Raw genomic sequence first — 25,882 nt, 5'->3', positions numbered from 1 at the left:
AAAATTAGGAGCACTTACAATTGTTAACATTTTCTATATTTTTAGTAATTTAAAAAAGATTAAATCGAAATTTAATTGAATTTTATTAATTATTAATATATATATATATATATGAAATAATTAATAATAAATAAGATAAATATATATATTAATTTAATTTATATTGTGATATATGTATAATATCTTATTATTTTTTAATATATTCCCAATATTTAATATTATTACATTGATTTTTGCCAATGAATTCAATTGAAAATATTTACTTAAAATATTTGTATATAAATTAGTCATAATTAATTGTTAATTTAAAAAAAAATGGATATTTGATAAAATTATTCAAAAATAAAAGATATACATGGAAAAGAGCTTACTGGAAAGAATAATCAAAACAAAAAGAGGAAACAAAATCCTAATATACATATATATGAGAAAACAAATACTAATATGTGCATATTAATAATTGATAAAAATAGTTTATAAAAGTTATTATTAAATGCTGTATTAGAAACAGCAAAAATTTTGAAAATTATATATATACAGAGATTTTAATTTTTTGATTAGGAATTGTATTACATTTAAATTCATTTTTTAAAAGAAGCGAAAAATGAAGTGATAATAAAACAAAGAAAATCAATATAGATATATATTTCAATGTGATTTTATAATTTGATCGAATTAATTTGTATTATTATTTTTATTTATATTGTCGTTGAACAGAGAAACAGAATAAAATAGAAAAATTCGTTCAAAATTATTTTCAGATGTTGTAAGGTGTGCGCTCGTGTCGAGGGAGAACCATGCGGTGGTTTGTTTGGATTTTCTGGAAGTTGTGCCAACGGCTTACAATGCGTCATCAAAAACTTGCTGCCCAACACTCGAGAAGTGGACGAGGGAATTTGTACAAGTGAGTAGAATTTTAAATTTATTCACAAATTTATTAATGTCTTTTGAATCTATTATCTTTTTATATCAAGTTAATGGTACACTGGGAGTAGAGAAAGAATAATGGCGTGTAAATTTATGGAGCGATTTAAATCACTTTACTAGTCGATTTTTAAAATCACAGTGATTAATAATATATGCCACTTTATAGAACTTTTGCGGAGCAGTTTTTATCACACTTGTCATTATAAGTAATCTTTCCGTCTTTGTCTTACTTTATCAATTATCTATTTGATATACAAGAATCATCAATGTTTCGTCGAGGACAAGATCATAGTTTTATATTAAAGAAAAACAAATGATGATGTGTAAGTACTTACTTATGTATTAATAAGAAATTATTTATATAACAAAATATTCTATCACTTTATACTTTCATTCTTGCTTTAGACATATAAATAGGTAGAAAAAGTAAATAGCATGTGGATTTGTATTAAAAAAAATTAAGCATTCAATATTTAAAAATATAATCTAAAAACTTTTTCTATTCTAATTTTCTATATAATTATGTTTATTGAGACATTTATCATATTAGGGTATTAATTTTTTTATTGCATCATTGAAAATTTAGCGTTTAATTAGATTAGATAATCATTTTTGCATTTGACTTTGTTCATTGAAATTGTATCTTTGTTTTAAAAGATCTTTTGAAAATAGTTGAAGTCATAAGGGAAAAAGTCTAGATTGTATATGAGAATGTTATATTTTCTAATTAAATTTTCCCATAAAAAACGAATTATACTTCAGACTTTCAATTTAAATGCTATTTCTAATAAATTACGACACGTTTTATTATATATAAGACGATTGTTAAGTCGAAGATACGAATAATTTCAGAACAGAAATATTACAAAATATTATCAAGTTCCATCAGATATCTTGATACATAAAAAATTCTAGGCAATTTTTATTATTTTTTAGCTCATTTTCTATCTAATATTTTTCAAATTAACTGTTTAAATAAAAATGACAAGATATAAAAAATTCATACGATTTATTCGTTTGTTAATCGTGTTGAAGTTATATTAACGAGGACAATCTTTTACGGTCATGATTATCGATATAGGGAGATAATAATAGTATCCTGTCTGGGATGTAAAGAATAAAGTGACAGATATATAATTTTTAATATATGTGCTGATTAAGAATAATAAAGATTTATTTGTTTATATATATTATATCCTGTAATATGATTTGGAATGTAAATCATGTCATAAAAATATTATGATATAAATATTTAAAATAGATAAAAAATATTTTGATTGTTATTTATATTTTATTGGCAGGGCAAAATTTAATACAAATAAAATATAAAATAAATATAGTACAATGGATATAAGAGATATATACATAAATGAAGTAGTATCTATCTTAGAATATTTGTATATTTTAAAAAAGATAAAAATGCCATCAAAGAAGTCAGAGTGCTTGGCTAAAATCATAATGCAATGAATTGAATCTATACTATGATATTATACATACATATATATATATATATATATATATATATATATATATATATATTTTGCGGATATACATATTTATTCTCAATATTCAGTATGTAAAATACCATGGTTATTTATATTTTTGGACGGTACATAAATTTTGATTTTATTTAACAGAGAGTAACAATCAATATTACTTTTAATGATTTTAAGTAGAAAAAATAGGTTAGAAATTTATAAAAATATAAGTAAAATATAAAGCCATTTATTACATACATATTTTATCGAAAATCAAATTATTATGTTTGAATTTTACTGAATTTATATATTACAATAATTGGAAGCGAAGATTTCCATATATTTTATAAAGTCAGTATTGATCGATCGATTCTTCTTAACATTTCAAAAAGCCGATTCTTTTGTAAGGTCTATGCATAAATTTTTACTAGTTTCCTATTTTCAATTCGAATATTCTCGAGGATTCGAAGCTAATAATCGATAAAAAGAATTTATTTCAAGTAAACGATTTACAAATCGCATTTGATTCGAATTTTTCTATTCATGTATTGTTATCATGATATCATATTTTTCTTATCCTTCAAAATATTTCGTTAATTTTATTTTATTATTTTATTATTTATCAATTAACAGCCGTGCATACTTACAAACGTGATTTTTACCTCGTTTTAATGGAATATTGCCATCCAATTCTTATCTTCTTTCGATTTTATTTTTTATTTTTTCTCTAAGTTTTGACCTATTGTTTTTTTCGTTGAAACTTTCGATTTTAAACAAGTCGAGTCATGACTGTGGACCGAAGGAATACAAACAAGATAACTTTATGTGAATTTAATTCAACAAATTCTTCTGTTGCAACTGTATCACATTATTACTTTGTTTTTTATATACCGAGATTAATAGAAATTATTACAATAATAGGGAAAAGTTTGATATGAAAAGAAAAAAGAAATAATACAACAGAAGAAGAAAAAGTTGGATTCATTTGACGAACAAAAACGAGTAGTAAATTGCTTTCAAAATTTTAAAAGGTAAAAAAGTATTTAAATGTTTAAATGCGTAAAGCATTATTTTTACATATTTTTTTTCACATATATTAAAATGTTGAGTTAAGAAGATTGGTGTCTTTTGAATAGTTTTTTAAAATACAATTAACGAACAAAATGAAAGTCGATTTATAAATCTAGATTTTATTAGAAGAAGATAAAATAAAAAATGAAATGGTATATATATCTAATATATATAGAATAGTATTATATTTAAGAATCTAATTAATAAATAGTGCTATATTTAAAAATCTACTAAATATAAAACAGTTATGATTTATCTCATTCACTTACTTTGAAATTATAATTCATTAATCGATGAATGCTAGAGTGGTAATCGCATTTTTATTTGCAGTTCTTAGAAATCTTTTCAGAATACATAAATTTGAATATATATCTTTTGTATATATTTGTTATTTTATTATGCTTATTTCTTAAATTTTTTATTGTTAACGTAGCTGCCTATAATATTCATAAATATTTATAAAGATATGTTTTTTTAAACATATAAGAATACTATATTTTTAACTATGAAATTTTAAATATAGGCATTCAGTAATGATTCAATTATGGAATATTTCATAATTCTTCTTCCAATACGACGAACTATTAGCGAAAATTATGGAATAAAGAAAAAATGAAGCTATAAAAGTTATTTGGAAAAATGTGGATTATACTAATATATAAACTATTTAATATATAAACTCTAGATACACAGTGAATACGTTGATATAAAATTTGACACATGGATATTTCAAGTAATTATTTTTTTTATTTAATTGTACTTTAAATATAATATTATAATCAAAATGTTTAAAAAAAGAAAAAATATTTATTGTTTGTTTTTTATCAAATAACTATTTTTGTAATTAAATTTTTATAATTGTTTATTTTTTTATAAAAATATCTTATATTTATCATAAGTGCTTTGTTTTTTGTTGTACATAGTTTGGTATAACGTGATTATGTCTAAGCAAAATCATTGATTTTCCATTTTGAAGTATTATAACTGGAAAATTATTGAAAAGGTATCTTTTGGTAGGTGATGAAAGCTGTTCTAGTCAAAATCTCTTTTCCTTTGATTGAACGCTTCTCAGATTCGAGATTCAAGGTCTGATGAACGCTTCGATACTAATTACTCGCACCATTTTCTCGTTATTATCTTAAAGTGGCAGGTAATTGAATTGCCGTGATTCAATTTCCTCATGATGGAAATATTATTTTTCTTTCTCTTTCTTAAATATATCAAACGTATCGTATTTTTTTTTCTACGATTGGTAAAAAAATAATATCAATTTTGTGAATACAGAAATAAATCAATTTATTATCAATTTACACAATATCCAGTTTTTAAATCATTTGAAATTTATAAATAAATATTATAAAACTGTTATGAAATTTATTAGTAATATGATGTTTTATATATTTTTCGAAATTTATTAGCAATTTATATATATTAATAATTATTTATTTTAAACGATGATCTTGACCTTGACATATATTGTTAAAAACACATATTTTTCTTATTTATTTCGGTGATCTTCGATTGAATTCCAAGTTTACAAGATATTTGCAAAAAATGATTACTATTACTGCATTTCGAGTATACATATGCATCTATGACAACGTGTGCGTTAATATTCAAAATGTATAACGGATGAATTAGTCAAAAAGCTATTTTCTCGTGGATTTTAATAGAATTGAAATATCTTAATCTCAAACGATAACAAGTTGAATTGATTCTTCAAATCAGCAAAAATAAAATATAAAATAATATATATATATAATATAAAATTATCACAATAGATATTAAGTATTATTGTAATTTCATTGATTATCATTGATTGTCCAAGATTGATGTTATATTTTATTTCGTATTTTACGTATTTATATAATAATAAAGAATTCGCGAAATGTACCAGTTTGTTACATATTTTAACCTTCGATCGCTATAATGTATTTATATAAACAGTTGATTAGTGATCGCATGTATGTAAATAAAATTCAAGATTAGTAGTAACAATATTTTTTGCAAATATTTGGAAAACTGTAAGAAGTTGATTAATTATTATATATATAATTATTATATTATATTTTCTCTTAAAGTAAATAATTATTGTCATTCATCATTGAATGATATTATTTTGTAATTCAATCAAATTTATCTAGTATGTATTTATATTTATATTTTGGAAATAATTCCTTATCATTGTTTTCATATTCAGTTAGAAATAGGTAATAGCTTATGTTTATATATTCTGAGCCGCGTAGATTATAATTGTACAGAATAAAATGGACTTAAGTATTTCAACGACCATAAACTAATTTCATCTTTTTTTAAAAATGTTTGCAAAATGTCGCGTACAATAATAGTTCTCTGTATCCAAACGATTAATTAATTCCAAAACTGTAGATTTTCTTCCGTTGAAATCTGTGGTTAATAATAAAATTTTATAATAGTGATATCATATAATTTCTATATATTTACATATTCACATATATATATTAAATTAAATATATATATATCTAGGATAATATTTTATTTATTATATAAAGTTTCATGTAAAGTTTTAATTAATTTGATTATTAATTTTATTATAATTAATGTCAAATTCGTAGGATTGCGTAGACTTATTATAGATAGATTACATATTTGAAAAATTATGCAAATTATGATCAATTGGGATCAATTGCGGATAAAGCGCGAATTCAATTCTCATATGAATAAATTTATTATAATTATATAATTAAACAATATAATTCCCTAAAGAAAAAATATTAAATTTTTTTTTATAATGTAAGTGGTCAGTGCAATATTCTATATTTTAAACCCTATTAGAGAGTTTTAGAGGCTATTATTAGAGTTTGTTGATTGGTGAATCGCAACAATTATTTTTAATTTTAGCATTTATTTTATTATGTTATTGTAATATAATTATAATTACATTATTATAAAATCATGTCCATAAATATTATTTTCTTCTTATCATTTTCTTTTTCTATTTTCTATATTTTCTAACTTTATTAGTTTTTTTTTTGATCATATTGCAAACATTAATCGTTTTTTAATTTTATAATATCACGCGGAAAGTGAATTCTGTTCAAATAGAAAAAAAGGCAGTTATCACGAAAATTTATTTTTATAATCGCTTAAGAAATCATACAATATTGTGATGGATTTTTTAAAAAGTTTTAATAATTATAGTCATAATAAAAAAAAAAAACTTTCTGCTTATTTTGAACGTTTTGAAAATTATTAATTATGCTGTAAGTAAATCTTTTAAGTTTCTCAATAAAATTAAAAGGGAGTTTTAATTGAATATTTTTCATTCGATAGTGCATCAAATTATTAATCATTGTTCATATTGTTAAAATTAAAAAAGTTCTACAATTTAGTTTTTATTTATAAATTTAGTTCTACGATTTTTGTCTCATCATAAAGAAGAAAACAATTTAGGTATATGAATATTTATACAATATAGAATAATTTTACATTTTTACTTATGAATATTTTTATGTATTAATATATTTTTTATAAATAGATTATTTCCGACGAAAAAAAAATTCATTTATCCTGATATTGGTAATTGCTTGTAGAGATTTTTCTATAGAAATAAAAGATTTTTTAAAAAGGAATTTTAAAAATGATACATAAAAGCTAAATAAATGAATAGCCAAGAATATATTGAAATTCTAGAAAATAATTTAATGTCTTTTTCAAGGAAGAAGATTTGAATTTTTCAACAAGAAAATATTGCAGTCTATATTAATTGTATAATTTTAACGTGATTTTGAGATAAAATCAATAAATCTTAAAATGACTTGTATGCTCCTATTTCTATATGGAGAACATATGGAGCATTATCGTTTTAAAAATCTAAACTGAAAATAAAGTGAATATGGAAACATCACAGAGCTGCAATTACAATTCAAACAGTGTGAAATGAAATACTTAATATGATCGCTGAAAATCGATTGATTGATATCAAATAGAATTAATTGAAAAATAAAAGAGACATGCTATTAAAATACTACAGTTATTCATTTTTAATTTATTTCGAATTCGATGTTTATTATATTGGTTTTATACATATGAAAATTTCTTTTTATTTATTTTTTACGTACTTCTATGTATAGTTGCATATTCATTTCATCTGTTCATTTGTATTCAAATTACGAAAAAAACTGAATGCCACGCAATTATGATTAGATTATATGACAATATATTAGCAATTCAAATGACGCGATTAATCTAATTATATATTTATGTTTATAATTTAATACATTTTCATGTAATAAAACCTTTCTATTTGTACTATACATAGGGTAAAAGATTTTTGATTTTAAATTCAGTGTGTACATATTATATAAATATATCAATATTTTTCCAATTATAATATATATATAAATTTAAGGAAAAAAGTTTGAATTTTATCATTTGTTGTCGGTTATTTAAGGCAGGTTTAACAATTGAGAGAAAAAAAAAACAAAATATTGAATGATCGGTTATTGATAAATATTAACAGTTTAACTCGTTACATTTTATTACTAGATTGAACTTTTCTGAATTCGAGTTCCAATAATAAAATAATGTACTTAAACGCGTACCAATTAATTCGGATAATAATAAATGGAAAGTTTATATTTCAATTTACAGAGGTTTTCATAGTAGAACGAAAAATGAACAAAATTACAGAAGTTCTTATAAAGCTTGCCGAAGCTCGACTGTAATAGGGAAATTTATTAACATTAAATTCAAGAAAGGGGCTATTTGGGAAAGTTGTGAATCTATTTTCACGAGAGGCCAACTGGGCGCATAGATCTGAAAATTAGGTTGTAAAACGTTTAAGAAAGGAGCCACGCGAATGCTGGTCTCGAATATGCATACATTCGTGAATTTAAGCCGATGCATATGCACTAGTATATTTGACTAGTGGAAGCTCAGGTGCTCAGTATTCATGGAATATCGTTGCTCGAACGCAAGAGATCGTGATGATGAAGGGAAATAAAGGAAGACGAATAAATTAATTTAGTTTCCATATGTTTACATTATCATACTTTCATTTAAAAACCATAAACATAAATATTCACACATTGTAAAATTCAAAAATTAAACGCGTATCAATTAGATTTCGCAGTTCTTCAATTTTCACGATTATATTCTTTCGTTTCGCAATCTTTATTAGGGATAACGGAGCAAATGTTAAGTCTAAAAATATGAAAGGCAAGAGTGAATTTAAAATTAATAACACGTTGAAATTATATTATTTATAAATCATTTCTCTCTTTTTATTCGATATTATCATTTATTTAATATATCTTATATAATATAAAATTATATTCTATTCATTAGAATGATTTTTCTTTTGTTCGAATTTCGACGAATTAATTATTTTGTGAAAAAGAGAGAAATAATAAAATTTAAAATTAACATAACTGATATTGATTAGATCGATAAATCGAATCGTTCGGTGTATTCATGCAACCTGTCTACAGACAGAAGAGTTAAACAGAATCAACGTTTATTATATCGATTTGTGTAACTCAATTAACTAGTGAAATTTATTTTATTGATCTATAAATGTATTTTACGTAATACATCAGTTTATTATTGAGTAATAAATAAATTTCTTAAACCGAATCATTTTTAATATTCGGGAATGTCATTTTTTTTTCATTCTTGACAAAATTTTTTAACTTATAAATTGCAATCTTCGTGCATATGACAGAAATACAAAATGAATGAAATGAAAATGAACATACGAAACTATAATCGTATAAAAATATAACGTCATTATTATTTTACCGAATCGATAATAATCAAAAACAGTTTATATGATTTTATGAAAATCCAACTTATATGTATATGGATGCCTACTTCTTTAATATCCTTTAAAATTTTTATCTTATTACATAAATTCAATATTTTATTCCATATAAGAGATTTTTGTTCTAACATTTTGTTATTAATAGTTAATATTTTTTCTATTTCGATCCATTTTTCACTTTGGATTTGGCAATTTCTCACGTATGTATAGAAAGGGGCAATATTTTCTGTCCATCTTTAATGTTTTCGTTTAAATATTTTCGTTGTTTTTAAATATATTCAAAAACTTAAGAAAAAAAAAAAAGAAGATTCAGACAAATTTATAATATGGAAATAATAATTTTTTTGTAGGTAAAGAATTTTCAGATTTTTCAATTTTCATTTTTTTTTTTAATTGCATGCCATATTTTTTTGATGATAATAGAGGAATTTTAGACGAATTCAACGATTCTTTTTACAATATTATATTCGAAATGGCGTGCATTGATGTGCAATATTAAAATTTAATCTAATTTCCGAAATCCATATATTTCTTATCATTTCTTATCATGATTGTAACATATTTTACAACGACTCTTTGTTTTCTATCTTCTTTCTTATTGCCCTCTCCTTATAATATTTTTTAATAACTCTCACAAAAAGAAATCGAATTGTGCTGTATCTGATAAACGAGTTGGTGACGAAATAGGTTTATAAAAGAACGTGCTTCTGCAATCAAACGATTGCAATGATGCATCGACGATTTTAAACATCTTTTAACATAAAATGAACATAAAATTTATTTTTTACTCTTTTATTTATAAATGATTAAAATATGATTTTGTAATAGAAAAACTTGAATTCTAAAAATCCTTTACATTATTAATGAAAAAGTATGGCATTTTAAAAAAATTATTTAAAAAAATGAAATCTCCATTTAAAAAAAAATTATTATTGTCACGCTATATTGTACAACTTTTGTACAAAAAAAGATTTTCATGTATCTAAAAAGAATAGAAATATTAAAAATGGATATTAAAAAAGATATTGTCTCGCTATGCATATGATAAAACATGAATTCCATTATAATAGAATACTGTCGTACCTGTACGATTTTGTTACTGAATTTAACAACGTGAATTTATCAAACGTGAATGCTGTTTTGATCAGTGATAAAATTGAATTTCAAAAATATGCGAATCGATAATTATGTACATTTATATATATATAAAATTTTACAAAATGATAAAACAATTGATTCAACAAATGATCGATTTTCTTTTATTAAATAAACTGTTAGAATAGCTTGTATAATGAATTGATTAATTTTATATGTTCGAATCGGTCAAAAAACTGCATCATCTGAACTATTTATAAATGACACAAGCACCAATTAATATCGTGCTAAAACTAGAATCCGATCTTTCGATTATTTGAGTCAAGAACGCAATAAAAATAATATGTATACTTGATTATTTTTAGAATATTATATTTCTGCCATTTCTAATTATACTATAACTATTACGTATATAAAAACGAAAACAAACGAAATAAAATAAAAATATCGAAGAATACACAATTTAACAGATAGGATATTTTCGATATAATGTATAATTGATAGATGCGATAAGATACATATTATTATAATTCTTATTTACAATGTGAGATTTAAAGGAACAGACATTCGCATTTTGATATTCGAAATATTGGAAAAATATCGAACGAGGAGAAGAACGATTAAGATTGCGGTTGAAATTGGGGTTGGTAAAGAAATGGCGAAGAGAAGGCGATTATTATCTCGTGATAGGACGCATAGTGACCCATTGAAACGAGAACAAGTCTCGAGGATCTTGGTGTGGTTAAAGAAAAAGGAAGAAAAGAATGGGAAACACGGTACGAGATATCTGAGCATTTACGGGCCATTTCCTCACCATTGCTCATAATGACGTTATTGCCTTTTCGAGGTTGAATGGAGGTTCGTTCGTGGTTGGAGGTAAAACCGTATCTGAATTCGTTAATCATAGACATTATCGGTTTTCAGGCGACGTACCGGAGACGTAAATTCGTCCAAAAATTAGGCACTATTTGCGACAAATATCACACTCATCTTTATCATATCTTTCAAAGATAATCCTTTGAGGAAACTATAAATCTCAGCCTTTAACGTATGAGTAACGTAGATTATGTTTTATACATATAATTGGTCATCGTAGTAATTCTCAATTCATGAATTACGACAATTATTTTTAGATTTTTAATAATTCATTTATTTTAATATAATTGTTTTGCTTTATTAATCATATCTCTCTCTTTTGATCGAATCTCTCTTTTCCTTTCTCCTCTTCAGGAGAGATAATTAAATATTAAGTTAATATTAAGTAAAAAAAAGGTTAGGATATGCTGTAAAGACAAGAAGACAAACTTCAAATTAAATTGAATCGTGAGAAGAAAAATATAAATATCGTATAAATATCCTTCCATCTTCAACGATACTTGTACATTTTTGAAAGGATAGAGAAATATGATATATAGTTCGATACAATCACGGAGCTTAATATCGACATAGAGTAAACTGTGGTGAGTCGTTTTCTTCATATACGATTATGGATTAAAAATGAAATTATGCATGCTCGAATGAGTTTTGCGGTAAAATATTGACCGTAACATTATCTGCACGAACCATGTATTCTCTCTGTAGTTGTGCTCACGTGTATGTGTGCACACGCGTATGTATATAACGACGTGTACGCATGGTTTGCATGGTCGCAAAGTGATATCGAGCTCGATTAACCAACACGAACACGTCGTACCCTCTTACGAGTAAGGCGAGATCCTCGGTCAGCCATGAACAACGTTTATACGATAAATTAATCACAATGCTTCAAAGCTCTGCTATACGAAACATGATTACACGACCGCTTAACGAATGATAAGAAAATGCGAATTTTTATCCATCGTAAGTCACCATTTGCGAATATTTCTTAATAGAATGGTACCAACCTAAGCAAAATCGTGTTTAGGGAGGATCGGTTTAGGGAAAAAGTAATATAGGCCATCCTTGATTTTTTAATATTAATTATACGGAAAAAATGTTATAAGGATTGTTCTGTCTAGTAAAATATATTCGAGTATTAATTAGATAATATTTAAATAATACAAAAAGTGATTAAAGATAATCTAATATTTATATTGGGTATTTTATCTGATTTTCTTAAAGCAAAAAATATTTTAGATATAAAAATTGAATCGTATCAAGAGGAAGATATAATTTGGTATTAATTCTTTCGTAAGGAGATGTGTAAAGATCATATGAAGATCAAACTTGTTTTTCTTAAATGGAATTATATATATATATTTTTTAATAATAATTGATGTAATTCGACTAGTCTTATTCTCTATCCAAAAATTATTAATTTAATAAAAATTTCAATTTGAATTTTATAAAATTTATCGTATCAGAGACAAAAATAATGATATTCGCCTTTTTTTGTCTTTCGTGCAATAAATTTTACAATTATTCATTATTAAGAAATAAAGTGAGTATCATCTTGTATAATATCAATTAAAGTATTTCAATGTTTTTTTAACACGTTCTATGCTATTTAACTAGTTTCATTCAATATATACAATAGATACAATCAATTAAAAAAATATTAATAGTCTTAATAGTAATAAAATGATATAATGTCAAGAAAATTATTATAAAATTATAAAATATTAATTATTTTCATATTTTAATAATAATAAACATTTTTAAATTAATTAAACATAAATTATAATATATTTATAAATTTAAATAAAATATAAAAATTGCTTTCTTGACAACAAAGTAGCAATTTAAATTTTTCATGATCTTAAACTTCATTTTTATTATTTATGTATAAAAGATACTATTGCAATAAATAGTCTAATAAATAAACTTTAAAATATTCATTTAACATTTTCTACTGATATAATTATATAAAGTTTAAAAACATAAATTCTTGAGAAAAAATATTTATTTACGTAATCAATTTTTTGATAAATGTTAATAACTTTCCAACAATATATAATCATAATATCAAAAATAAAATCGCTAGCATAGTAGAAATTTTATTTCTTTTTATTGTGTTGTTTTTATTTTAATACTATATTACAAATAATAGAAATATTATTAATAATTAGACGATCTATTTTTGTTGACAAAACGTTTTATTATTATTTAATGTAAATAACGATGTATCAATAAAAACAACAAGTTTGATATTGAAATAAGTATGATTATTAAGTTTTCTAATAAGATTTTTATATGTAACTTTGATTTTCAACTTTTAAATAATTTATCGCGCATAATAAAAAGTGTAGATTATTATTTTTATGTGTGATAAATTAACACATATATTTGAAAAAGGAGAACAAAAAAGTTAGGAAACATAACTTTTCCAAATCGTTCATACCCAAACTTTTTTGCCAATATTTATTTATTGCAATGCGTTTTATAATATGCCCCAGTTATTGTGTTACAATACGTCGTACTTCAATATCATTTATTTATGAGTATTCATGAATGTATTCATTTACGAGTCCACATGAAATTTTTATCAGTAATGCAGTTCTGTTATATTCACAAAAAACTGGATAAATATAACGTCATCATGTTTTACACGATCCAGTTTTGTAAAATATACAATTCTTTCTGTAACCATTAGAGTAGAAAAATCAAAAGAGAAAGTGTTAATAAAAAACAATTTAACAATTTTGTTAAATATAATTTTATTTTTGCTTCTAATTTTATTATTTGTCAATTGTATTTAAAATTATACAATATATTTTAATATATTTATTATATAATTATATAATAAAATAATATAATATGATATTTTATTTCAAAAAATGCTATGTTGTAACTTTTATATACAAATCTTTATTTAAATATTGTTTATATTACGCTTTATTTAACGTTAAAAGTTATCATTATTTTCCATTATTTTTGATTAAATTTTTCATTCATAAATAACTTGTTTGTATGTATTTATAAAAATAAACAAATATTTTATATATAATAATTTAAAAAAAAAATTATTGAAAAATATTCGTTTTATTGATAAATTTCTTTGAAAAATAACACGTATTTTAATTTATTTTTTGAACATAGAATAATTCAATGCATTTAATAATTTTTATTAATCAATGAAAATTTATTTTTAATCGATATATAGAAAGTAACAATGAATTTGATTTTTCGAGAGTTATAAATATGATATTATTTTTTATTTTAATTACAAATCTGTAAGTGCAATATGCGAAAAAAGAATTTATAAGTCAACATTATATTATCTATTTGATTTATAATCTAGCTGATAGAATTTCATTTGCAAAAAATGAGAAAATTGATTATTAAATTAAAAGCAAGTTTTAAAAATGGTCAACTTTCAATAATTTTCAAACGATTTTTAAAACGAATCGAAACGTAGATATAATCATAAATCGAGAAAATTGTTAAAATTTCAAGCGTCGTATAAATATAGATTCATTTTTTACGCATTCCATTCTAATTCGTTTATCACGGAAAATCTGTAATCGTTGATCGTTATTTACTTACGTATGGTACGTAGAGTTCAACGAACGTTGGTGGGGAAAAAAAAAAAAACGAAAAAAAAAAAAAAGGAAAAGCCGTTCGTTCTCGTTTGTTGTCGAGGGGATGCATACACGCGCCACGAGTGCATGCTTCCGGCTGTATATGTTTTATGCAGTAGCGCAACGGAGATGATTCCCTTTCGAGAAGAAAATCTTTAGTGTGAAAACACCAGGATGCATTTTCGAATACTGAACGATGATGTCGGTGATTTCACGCAGCGACAAGGTTTTTCAAAGATGAATTCGTTTAATTCTAACGTTTTCGTCGAGTTTTCTATACCAACCGTACTCCTACTTCGGTATTACGTAACCCTCGGATGGGTTCTTCCACCTTATAGTAATCACTCTGCGGAATACATTGTGCTACACCGTACGGTTGAAATAGTACGATTGCGTTACAGCGGCGTGCACGGTGTTCGTTTAAAATATTCATAAACGGGACGATGGAACGCGCTAAACTCCATTTACTTCACACCGCGCCATTTCAGCGTTTGCACATTTTCTAAAGACTACATGCGACGATTCGTGTATCTTCGCGAGTTGGAAATATTCTAAAGATCGTGGTGAGATAAAATATCAGATATAATATCGTCGGAAGACGATAATACGAGAGATTCGAATGATTCGAGGAAAGGAAAGTTGATTTTAATTTTCTAGCGTTGATGATATATATATATTTCTTTTTTCTTTAGCGTGGATTTATTGGGAACGAGGAGAAATCTTTTCAACGAACGCGTTTCCAACTTTTTCCGGAAGAATGAATGTTTATGCGCGCTACCATTTCGAAAACATTTTGCATTTGTTCGAAAGAAATGCACAAAATGCACGCGTGTACTCGTTTTCAAACGTACTCTTACGTTTGTCACCGAGTAATTGCGAAGTTGAGTCGAGCATGAGAAAAAAAGATGCATGTATATGTAGTTTTTTTTACGTCAGTGAAATATTACTCGAATGCAGTTTTTTTTTTTCGACATTATATATAACTATAATAATAATCCAAAAAATTTTATGGAATTTTTTAACGATGAATTTTCAATACGACAATATATCGATAATATATAGTAACACATTTATGTTTAAAAAGTAACAGGAATGGTAATATATAAATTTAAAAATTATGATTATGAATTGATATTTGCAAAAATCGATATAAAAATAAATTTTTAACGATCTGCTGTCATAATTATCTCGTGTAACACGTTTCAAAATTTTGTCACAACTGCTTACGTAATCGAAATATCATCATAGTGAACTTCTTTATTATTATTTTTTGAAAATAAGAAATCACAGCGAATCAAATTAAGTGAACATGATAAATGGCTAAATTTTTTAGTTTTATTCATCTTTAAATCAAAAATTTATAGATTTAGTATCGTTGTATCAGAATATAATAGGATAATGAGGCGATCGAATAGAATAATTCTATATGAAAAAATAAATTAAAAATATATTATAAAATTTCTTTATTTTCGAGTAAATCAAAATCATTTGAAAAATTTTTAAGTACAAACAAAATTATTCGGTTATTTTTCGATTAGAATGATTACAATTACAAATGAATTATCGATAGGATCTAATTCCTATAAAATAAATAAATTTTTTTCACAAAAATTCATAAAAATTTCTTGTACGTATATTTAATCACAAAAACAAGAATTTAAAGCGATAAAATTTTATTTTACATTTTTTATTTGTTTTTACGTGTAGAGTAATCACTTATTGATTTTCGTATCCAATCAAGAAATTAACTAATTTCACTCGTATCTGAAAAATTGTCAAATTTGATTTATTCTAAAACGAAGCCTCACGAAATGAAAAAATTTTATATTATATTTCCGATTTATTTCTTTCACGTAAAATCTCCTTCATAGTTCTATCATCATGTACCATCATCCGTGAGATACCAACAGAATAAATATATTATTACTTTTTGATATTACATTTGTTGTCTATAAAAATTGGCACATATACACATAAATAATGTGTAATATATATATATATGAATATGTATGTGACCTACAAAACACTACAAACAATTGGCTAAAACGTAGAAAAAAAAAAAAAAAGAAAAGAATCTTTTTATTCTTTCAAACACACGGCACGTGTAAAATCAATTTTAAGCGCACTTATATTAATTTTCAATCCGATAGGAATTGTCTGGAAGAAAAATATAGACGACCGAAATGAAGGTTAATCTTGAAACGAAGTCGTTGCGGTACGCGTATCGATGTTGGATTTTCGATTGCCTGTAAGACCGCGATAAAATCGCAAGGGTCACGGTTGGTTTGTGGTGGAGAGCAGGTAGCAGCCCGGCTCAACGTTCATATTGGGAAACCTCGTTTCGAATCAAATAAACGAAGAATAGTCCATTTCGAACGACAGATGTTCTTCCACGGAAGTGCATATAGATTGCGGCCGCATGTACGCCACACATAGAGTATCAGGCTCCGTTCTACTCTCTGGTATAAATAGTAGTTTATGTACAAATACAAGTTTGCGCGCATACACGTTACATGCTTGTATACTTATAGATATTACAGTTGCAGTTTATATAGATTTATACGTACATACATAGACGATAATGCGGAGGACAGGAGGAGGAAAAATACGAATCTCGTGAGTGGAAATGCTTGCACACGAATGAGGATATTTTGATTTTACAACGGATTTTGCGTTTCGTATTTTTTTCGCGTCCACTTTGAAACGCGGAAAATTGCTAGCCGTGCGACAACTGCGTCCAAAAAACGCCGCTTCCATTTACGTGGTTAAAGAACGACACATTTTGTTCACGAGATACTATCGCCACTTGTGTCGATCCGCGTTGCAATTTGCATTTAACGGATCGCACGATTCGCGTTGTTCATGCGAAAAGCTAATTATTAACGAGATTTACTATAAACTTTAGCGTCAAATCCGTTTTTATTGATAAAATATTTTTAAATTTTGGTAAATCTGTAATTTAATGATTTATTCCAATTTTGATAATATCGCGTTATTTTGTCGTTTTAACATTTTAATTTATCGCAAAATAGGCCAAAAATATCTAAAATATTTTATTTGATTCTTTCATCATGTATGATAAATAATTACAAAAATAGACGTTGTAAATTCAAATAAAATCCAAATCTATTTAATTGTATTCCATTGCTTATATTCATTTTCATACTGTGTTCTGGACAATTTAAAATCAATTATATTCTAGCCATTTTTTTTCTTCATGAACATTTTTGATTTTTGATTTTTAATTCTTTTAAAATATTCAATGTAAATCGCAAAAATCGTATACGTTTTTTCCTTATTTTATGAAAATAGATAAAAATATGAAATTTTTTTTAAGCTTTCCTGATCGAAACTTTAATAAAAACTGGACATTACTTTACCAAACTAACTAGACAATTATCTAAATCTCTATGTAGACACTTTTTATCATCATTGATTGCCGTTTCGTAAATACCGATTGGAGTAGAAAACACGATAAAAAAAGTTGTTTCAGAAATAGATTCAATTACGTGGTAATAATGGTAATTGTTAAAAGTTAAGAAACCATTGGCATTGCCTTTTACATTCAATCAATTGATTTTCTGTTCGCCTTTGCTGTTTTTACGTTCGATCAAGACAATCGTATCGTTAACGGGACGGTTGCAAAGTATAGCTGAGAGGAAAGTAAGCGGTGTCGAGATTAAGAAACGTACGTGACTGGATTGCGATTCCGATGCGGAGAAAAAGCATTGTGAGTAACTTTGCTCCGTACGTTTCACAGTTGGCAATTGTTGATTCAAAAGCTGACCAAATCGATATATGTATTTACTTACGTATATGAGAACGTAAGCTAAAAACATCACATAGTACCGGAAGAAATTCTTTTTGAAATCTCACTTCCATTATGAATGTTTATACAAAGAAATGGTATGATAAATAATTGCAAGATTTTTATATAAGAGATATCTCGCAAAAAATTTATGACTAAACATAGTTCTTGATATACCGAACGAATAAATAAGTAATTGTATCATTCGTTTTTCGATTATCTTGAAAAAATACCAAATATCATATTGCACGTTCCAAATTGTATATAATAATAACCTCGAAGGGAGAAACAAATTGATAAGAAAAAAAAAAAATGCTTCGTTCAAGGAAAGAATATTACAAAGCATAGTGAAGTATAAATAATACAACAAATTGATAAAATCTATCATACTCGTGTTAAATAATACAATCGTATCCACAAATTTTATCTTAAAGAATTAGTAAAATGGATCGTTAAATTGTTTCCAAATCAATGACACGAAAGAATATGTAGCCGTAGGATAAAAGGGTATAATAAAAGAGAAAAGAGATATTGTGGCGCGAGAGATTCGGTAGGGAGAACGGGCACAAATATATTTTCGGTTTCACGTGTGTACACGGGATAGGGGGATAGAGTAGTTAAGCCAAGGATCCGTTGTATATCCTGCGAGGTCTATAGGCAGTCCGTCGGTTTGTGTACGACTGCAATCGATTACTTGCTTTATTTCACGTGAGCCGCTGGGACCTCACCAAGCTGCGCGATTACATTCCAGACTGTAAGGTTGGTGTGGGTGAGCGCGAATGTGTCACTGCGTCCGCGTACGCTCCAGGATATCAAACCGGTGCGGCACGGTGCTTGGCTGAGTGATGTGCAATTCGTGACATTACGTGAATCGATAGAAGACAGGAGATCTGATGCGAGAGATACACCGTGTTATAACATCGATGGATGCGCCGAATGACCTGAATGCATCGGATGGATTTTCCGATTTTAAATCTGATAGGATACCGATCAAGAGAAAAAGCAAACGTGTAACTGCAATTTTTACCGTGTTATCGAAGTTTCTATCGTTTGCTTGAAATGTATCGTGTGTCTATCTATACGTTTGTATTCAATTCTATTTAGAATTCGGTACAAGCTTCCCTTTGTCTCGATATTATTTCGATCAAACTTTATATCTTGGTCTTTTTTCTTTTTTTTTCGAGATCAAAATTATTTCTTTAATAATATACGCAACACACAAAAACACTCGGTGATTATCAATTTATTTTCTACAAATGATAGTGGATGGTTCAATTTAAAGTGTATTCACGCGTCAATGAAAATTATATTATTAATTGAGATCGATATATTTCTTAAATTTACTATAATATTTCATAGTGTTAATCCAGATACTAAAAACAAAAAGTCACTTCTTTGGGTGGATATTCTCTATGAAAAAAAAAAATAAAAATTCTGAAATTTAGTGAAAATCTTTTCATACTCGATGATCAATTACTCCATAAAATTGATCCATTCTTATAATAACTAAATATAACGTATACATTCGTGAATAATTATTTATTCCGAAAATATTTCGCGATATCTTCTTTATCTGAATTTATTCCAGATAATATTTCATAGGATTATAAAAAAAAAAAAATTGATTCAAAATTAATATATAAAACGGACAATTTATTATTTTATATCCGTTCTCGAATTTCTCGATTCACATCTTCTATCTTAGTGTTATATTTCTGACAATTGGAAATTTAATTTAGAACGATAAATTTGGACGCAAAATTCAAATGTTTAAGAACATTGATATTTGTTCTATAAATTCGTCGTTCACGAAGTTAAGAGATACTGAACGTTTTGCCATTTTTATCACAAAATCTTTGATGAATTCATTTATTTTCGCGAAGTGCGAAGATTACAGCGCAAATCTGTTCGATTACGACTTTTGGTCGGATTAAATGAACGTAGCTCGTAATTGTTTTGGATCATCGATCATCGTTCGTGTGACAGATAATGAGAAAGCATAGTTTTAGTTTCCGGTTCGTTAATTGTTACGGACGCGCACGTCGAGTCAGAAAACAGATAGCTGTCAAGCCAGACGGTGTATTCTGATGTTGCGGTTTTTGCATCATCCATGTAGATGAAGTTGGAAAACAAAAAAAAAAAAAAAAAAAAAATTTTCTAGTCCATCTGATTTCGCGTTTTCTGTAAATGGATTACTCTCTTTCGCGAGTTGTGATAAATGTGCGCAAACTTATCGAGTCGCATCTCATTTCATACGTATAATTTAGTTACAATTAATGTCGGTGGTGGCGTTATTTTTCATAATATCGTCTACTTCGTAGCTAGAAATTCGTGTTTCATTGTCTCGTGGCAACGTTTCGCAGAAATTGCAACGTGCCGTGAATATGTTCACTTTTTGAAAGTCAGTTTCCACGAACGAAAAATATTTAACTATTGATTTTTTGCCGGGCACGCAATACCGACCAGTCGTAACAAAAGTTGATTAAAGATAATCTCTTTGTTCTGTTTGCATTGAAACAATAAATTTTTACAATATTTTTATGCGCATTTTTTTTTTTCCGTTGGCATGCATCACGAAAATATTTTTCGATTCTCTACCTTTTACAATGGTAAAATCAGAAATTTAATATAACTGGCTGAATGTCAAGCGTAAAATAGATTTATACGTTTACATTCACATTAAAACGGTCCTTGGGTAATTTTTTGATCCAAGTATATTTTTTTACTACTGAAATATCTATTAAGTCTGATATAAATATGAAAAAATCAATTATTAGAATTATCGATATATTAATATTACAAGAAAAGATTTTATATAAATCGCTGACTTTTTGATTACATTGGTTTAATATATTGATAAATAATATTTAAAATATTGAAGATAATGATATTGATTTTGATAAATAGTTAATAATTCACAAAATATTTAACGTTAAATTATATATATATATATATATATATATATATATATGTATATGCTTATTTCCTAAACTTATTGATAAAGAGAAGTTATGTGACAGAGAAGTATATAGTATAATAATCATTTTTTTGTTTCTGTATTTTTTTTATCAAGATATGAAGATTACTTGACTTTTTTTTTAATTCAATCATGTATTTTTTACCGCATTAAATAATTCAAATCGATAATCTTTATAAAAAGTAATAATTTATTTATGTTAAAAAGTCATATTGTAAAAGTTAGTTAAGAAAATATTTTGATTTATTAATTAAAAATTATTGATTTGATATTGTGTTTATGATTATGTTTATAATATTTTTAATTATTTTATATAACGCAAATTTAAATATTTTTTTTTAATTTCATTTAATTGCTATTTATATAGGAAATACAAGAAAAGAAGTAATAATTATTATAGTAATCATCCAATTATTATATAATTATTTCTTGTTGTTTTAAATATAAAAACTCATATACTATATAAATAAAAGCTCTGTTTTCACAATTGTAACATTTTGCATTTTATTCTTTTGGAAGGATTGTCTCGTTTACATTAATAAATAGATTTTTTAATAATCGTATCAAGCATGGAATATATATAGCATACATAAACATACATAATAAGAATGGACATGTTAATTTTATTATAAAAATATTTACATTATAAATATTTGCATTGTAAAATGTCTCATGGATGATAGTGGAAAAGGTTTTATATAAAAAAAATAAATTAAAAATAAAACCTAAAGCTTCGTTTTCGAGTAAATTAACTTCATCAAATTTTCAAGCATTAGCGAAATTAGTTATATGCCAATTATACGAAAAGAGTTATCAATAGGGAAATAATATGTGAAAATAAACAAAAAATATAAAATAAATTTCTTTCATATAAAAATTAGTTTTCGAGAAAATTCGAATTTGAACATTTTTAATATATGAATTATACGATTCCTTGATATATTATATAGATTCAATCTCGATTTTTATAAAAATTTGTAGAATAACCATATATTGATTCAATCAAGAATTACTTAATTTCATTTGTACCTTAAAAAAGAATTTTCAAAAATTTGATTGACTCGAAAATGAAAAAATTTAAATGAAAAAATCTTATTTTATATTTTTAATTTATTTTTTCATATAAAATCATCTTTTTTATGGTTGTACTATCATCATATTATATATGTATATAAATAGAGATAAATACAACTACATTTAAGGTGTTATCATGCAAAATTAGATGTCAATATTATCATTTTTCAACTTTTAAATCGTTTTTTAATATAAATAAATTAATATTTATTTTTTTTTATAAAAAATGCAGATCTATATTGATTAATACATTAAAAAATATAATTTAATCAAAATTTAAACTGATTTCCATATCTTGATAAAAATATCCAGCAATAAAAAAACGATTATTGTATCATATATTATCTTTGATATCACACAACTTTTTAAATATTTTTTTTTCATTTTCATTAGTATAATCAGTTTTAGTGTTTCAAACATCTGTAATATATAAAATCATAAAATCAAAAAATTAATTTACGATTAACGATTTTTCTTTATTAATTTTATTATTTTTAAAATCTCTTTGTTTTTTTTTTAAAAAGAGATTAAAAACAAGATTTAAAGAAGTAGCAAAAAAGAATATAGAGTTAATATTGGATAAAAAGGCGAACGAAAACGACTAATCAAAAATCAAAAAATTTATAACGAAACGGGAATAGATTCATTATTGACAATTTTTTTTTTTATTTAGTTACTACATATAATATAGCTAATATATATTACATATAATATAGTTAAAAAAATGCAAATGTCAATAAAAACAAGCGATTTATTTTGGACTGTTTTGAGCAATAAAGATACAGGTCATTGTACACTGTTTTGTGTAATAAAAATGCTCTTAGTCCTCTTTTGGATCTAACAAAGAATTAATTTTTTATTAAAACAATAACAAATTATATCGATATAATAGATTAATAATATTGTTATAATAAATTAATAAATTGCACGTTTTATTGTTTATTGTTAAAAAGTAACTATTTCTTGAGGATAATTTCAAAGTTAAAGAATCATCAGAAATTGAAATAAAGATATATTAATTTAATAATTATTATATATTTATTATAAATTATGTATTATAATTCAATAATTATTAATTATTGTACGAAAATATATATTTTTTTTCAATTTTATTTTATTTCTTTTTTAATATCAAATCGAAATAATTATTTTATGAACGGTTTTTTTTAATTTTGTTAAAAATTTTACAAATAGATCTTCATAACGCGTTCAATTATAAATTATAATAAGATACTTTATGCTATCTCAATTAACACTGATTCTATGTAACACAATTTTTTTTCGAATCGAAAATAAGTTTTAAATTCCATAACTCGTTATAACGTAGTTTTTATCATCGAAAATCGATTATACCTTTCTTTCTTTGTACATAAGTTTTATAAGTTAAAATAAAAATAACTTAAAATTAAAAATAAAACTTTAATAATACAACTACTTTTTTAGTCGCATATTTCTTTACTCTCATTTATATACTATATGTTAAGATAACTTCATTTAGCATAGTTTCGTTCAACGTTTTAACGATATATCTTGAACGTGAATCGCGCACATAATATGTATGTCGCATAAAGATAAACACATTTAATAAAAAGGGATTTATTTTGGAAAGATCCTTATTGAGAGGGAAAGAGAGAAAGAAGAGGGAAGGAAACTAAAGGTCGATTAACTTTATGATTCGAGGATAATTTGTTTCCCGATTATATTGACATAAAATTGTTTATTATATTGTCTTGATCAGAAGACAAGAGCGTTGCGTCGTATTCCCCGTTATGTCTGGCAGCAATTCGGTAGAGCGCTCTAGTGTGTGTACTCGGTGAACCACGACCAATTAGCCGGAAGCACATTCAAACCATTAGCTCGAAATGAATTCGCGTTTAGAATTTGCTTCAGCGTAGAAGGTCGATCGGTAAACTGATCGGTAAATTCGATTTCCAGAACGCTCGACTCTAGATTATTAAACATATCGATCGAGCAAGCTCGACCATCATTTTTCTTCTAATGATTTGAACTCCGTTTTTTCTCGTTACTGATTCTATAAAATCTATCTATTTTACCGACGCGATGTTTCAATCGGTAATGATTACTTTCCAAAATTGCGATAGGTTTTAACCGCTCGCCTAATTCTCGGATGGGATGCAATTTAGTTTTGCGCTTGTAATTGAATTTGAATTTGTCGTTAGAACATATAGCAAGTATCGTTAGGAAACCACGTTATATTCTCTTGGGTACGATAGAAGCGTTAGTCCGATCTGACATACATTATACTTGTCCTGTTTACTAATGTTGGCAACCGCGTAATTGCATGGACTTTCTCGTGTAACATCGCATCGATGCAATTTTCCTGTATCTCACAAGAATTCGTCTTATGCCCTAACGATCGATTATTCTTTATAATCAATGTAAACATTAATTATTCTTTTTTCGAATCTACTATTGCTGATATCATCAGTTAATATTGATATAATACTTGATTTAAAAATTCCTTCATTTGCGTGTGAAACAAATCTTTTACAATTTTTTTTAATTTTTGTTTGGTGAGGAATTGTATAATACTGACTTGCTTAAATTATTTTTCACTTTTTCCGCCAGATATTAACATTTTTTAAGTGACAAGTGAATATAATAATTTTTTGTAACATACTATGAAATCATATTTGTTTATTCTTCCGTATTATTATGAGACATTCATCGTATTTGTTTTTCAATTTATTAAAACTTTATATATTTTGGAATCGATCTTTTGTTTCTTACCTAAATAAATCGTTTTATTCTATTATGTATGTTATTTATTCGGTATTAAAAAAACTCTAGTTTTATAATGTAATATAAAATATTTCCATGAATGTTTATCGTATAATAATAAGAATGTTGAAGAAATTTATCAAAAATCAAAAATCTGTCAACTAGTACAGAATAAATTTTTCTTATCTATAAAATCAAACTGTTGAAAATTGAAATTAAATAAAAAGATATGCATTTAATTTTTAATTATTAATTATTAAATTATCAATTCGTGTCATTAAATTTCAAAAATAATTTTTTATCAAATTCTATTTATAATATAAAATATACTGTTAAAATTTTCGAGATTTAGCTCGAGATTTAATATCTCGAATAAAAAAACTCGAAGAAAGCAGGATTCTTCTTCAT

At 25.2% G+C, this 25,882-nt stretch overlaps 1 protein-coding gene across 10 annotated transcripts in view; it reads left to right on the top strand.

Moving 5' to 3' along the window:
- The window catches only part of cmpy (crimpy), a 260,138-nt gene that overhangs the window by 4,374 nt on the left and 229,882 nt on the right, over window positions 1–25,882 (top strand). For all 10 annotated transcript variants that reach the window (XM_086916814.1, XM_086916817.1, XM_086916818.1 and 7 more), the window contains one exon: window positions 762–904. In XM_086916814.1, the coding sequence (XP_086772940.1) occupies window positions 762–904 (143 nt within the window). The remainder of the gene's footprint in view (window positions 1–761; window positions 905–25,882) is intronic.

Source organism: Apis florea, unplaced genomic scaffold (assembly GCF_048593485.1).
Source record: "Apis florea isolate Af1SG1 unplaced genomic scaffold, ASM4859348v1 contig_3803_pilon, whole genome shotgun sequence".
NCBI classification, from domain to species: domain Eukaryota; kingdom Metazoa; phylum Arthropoda; class Insecta; order Hymenoptera; family Apidae; genus Apis; species Apis florea.
This window is presented reverse-complemented; position numbering and strand designations above follow the sequence as displayed.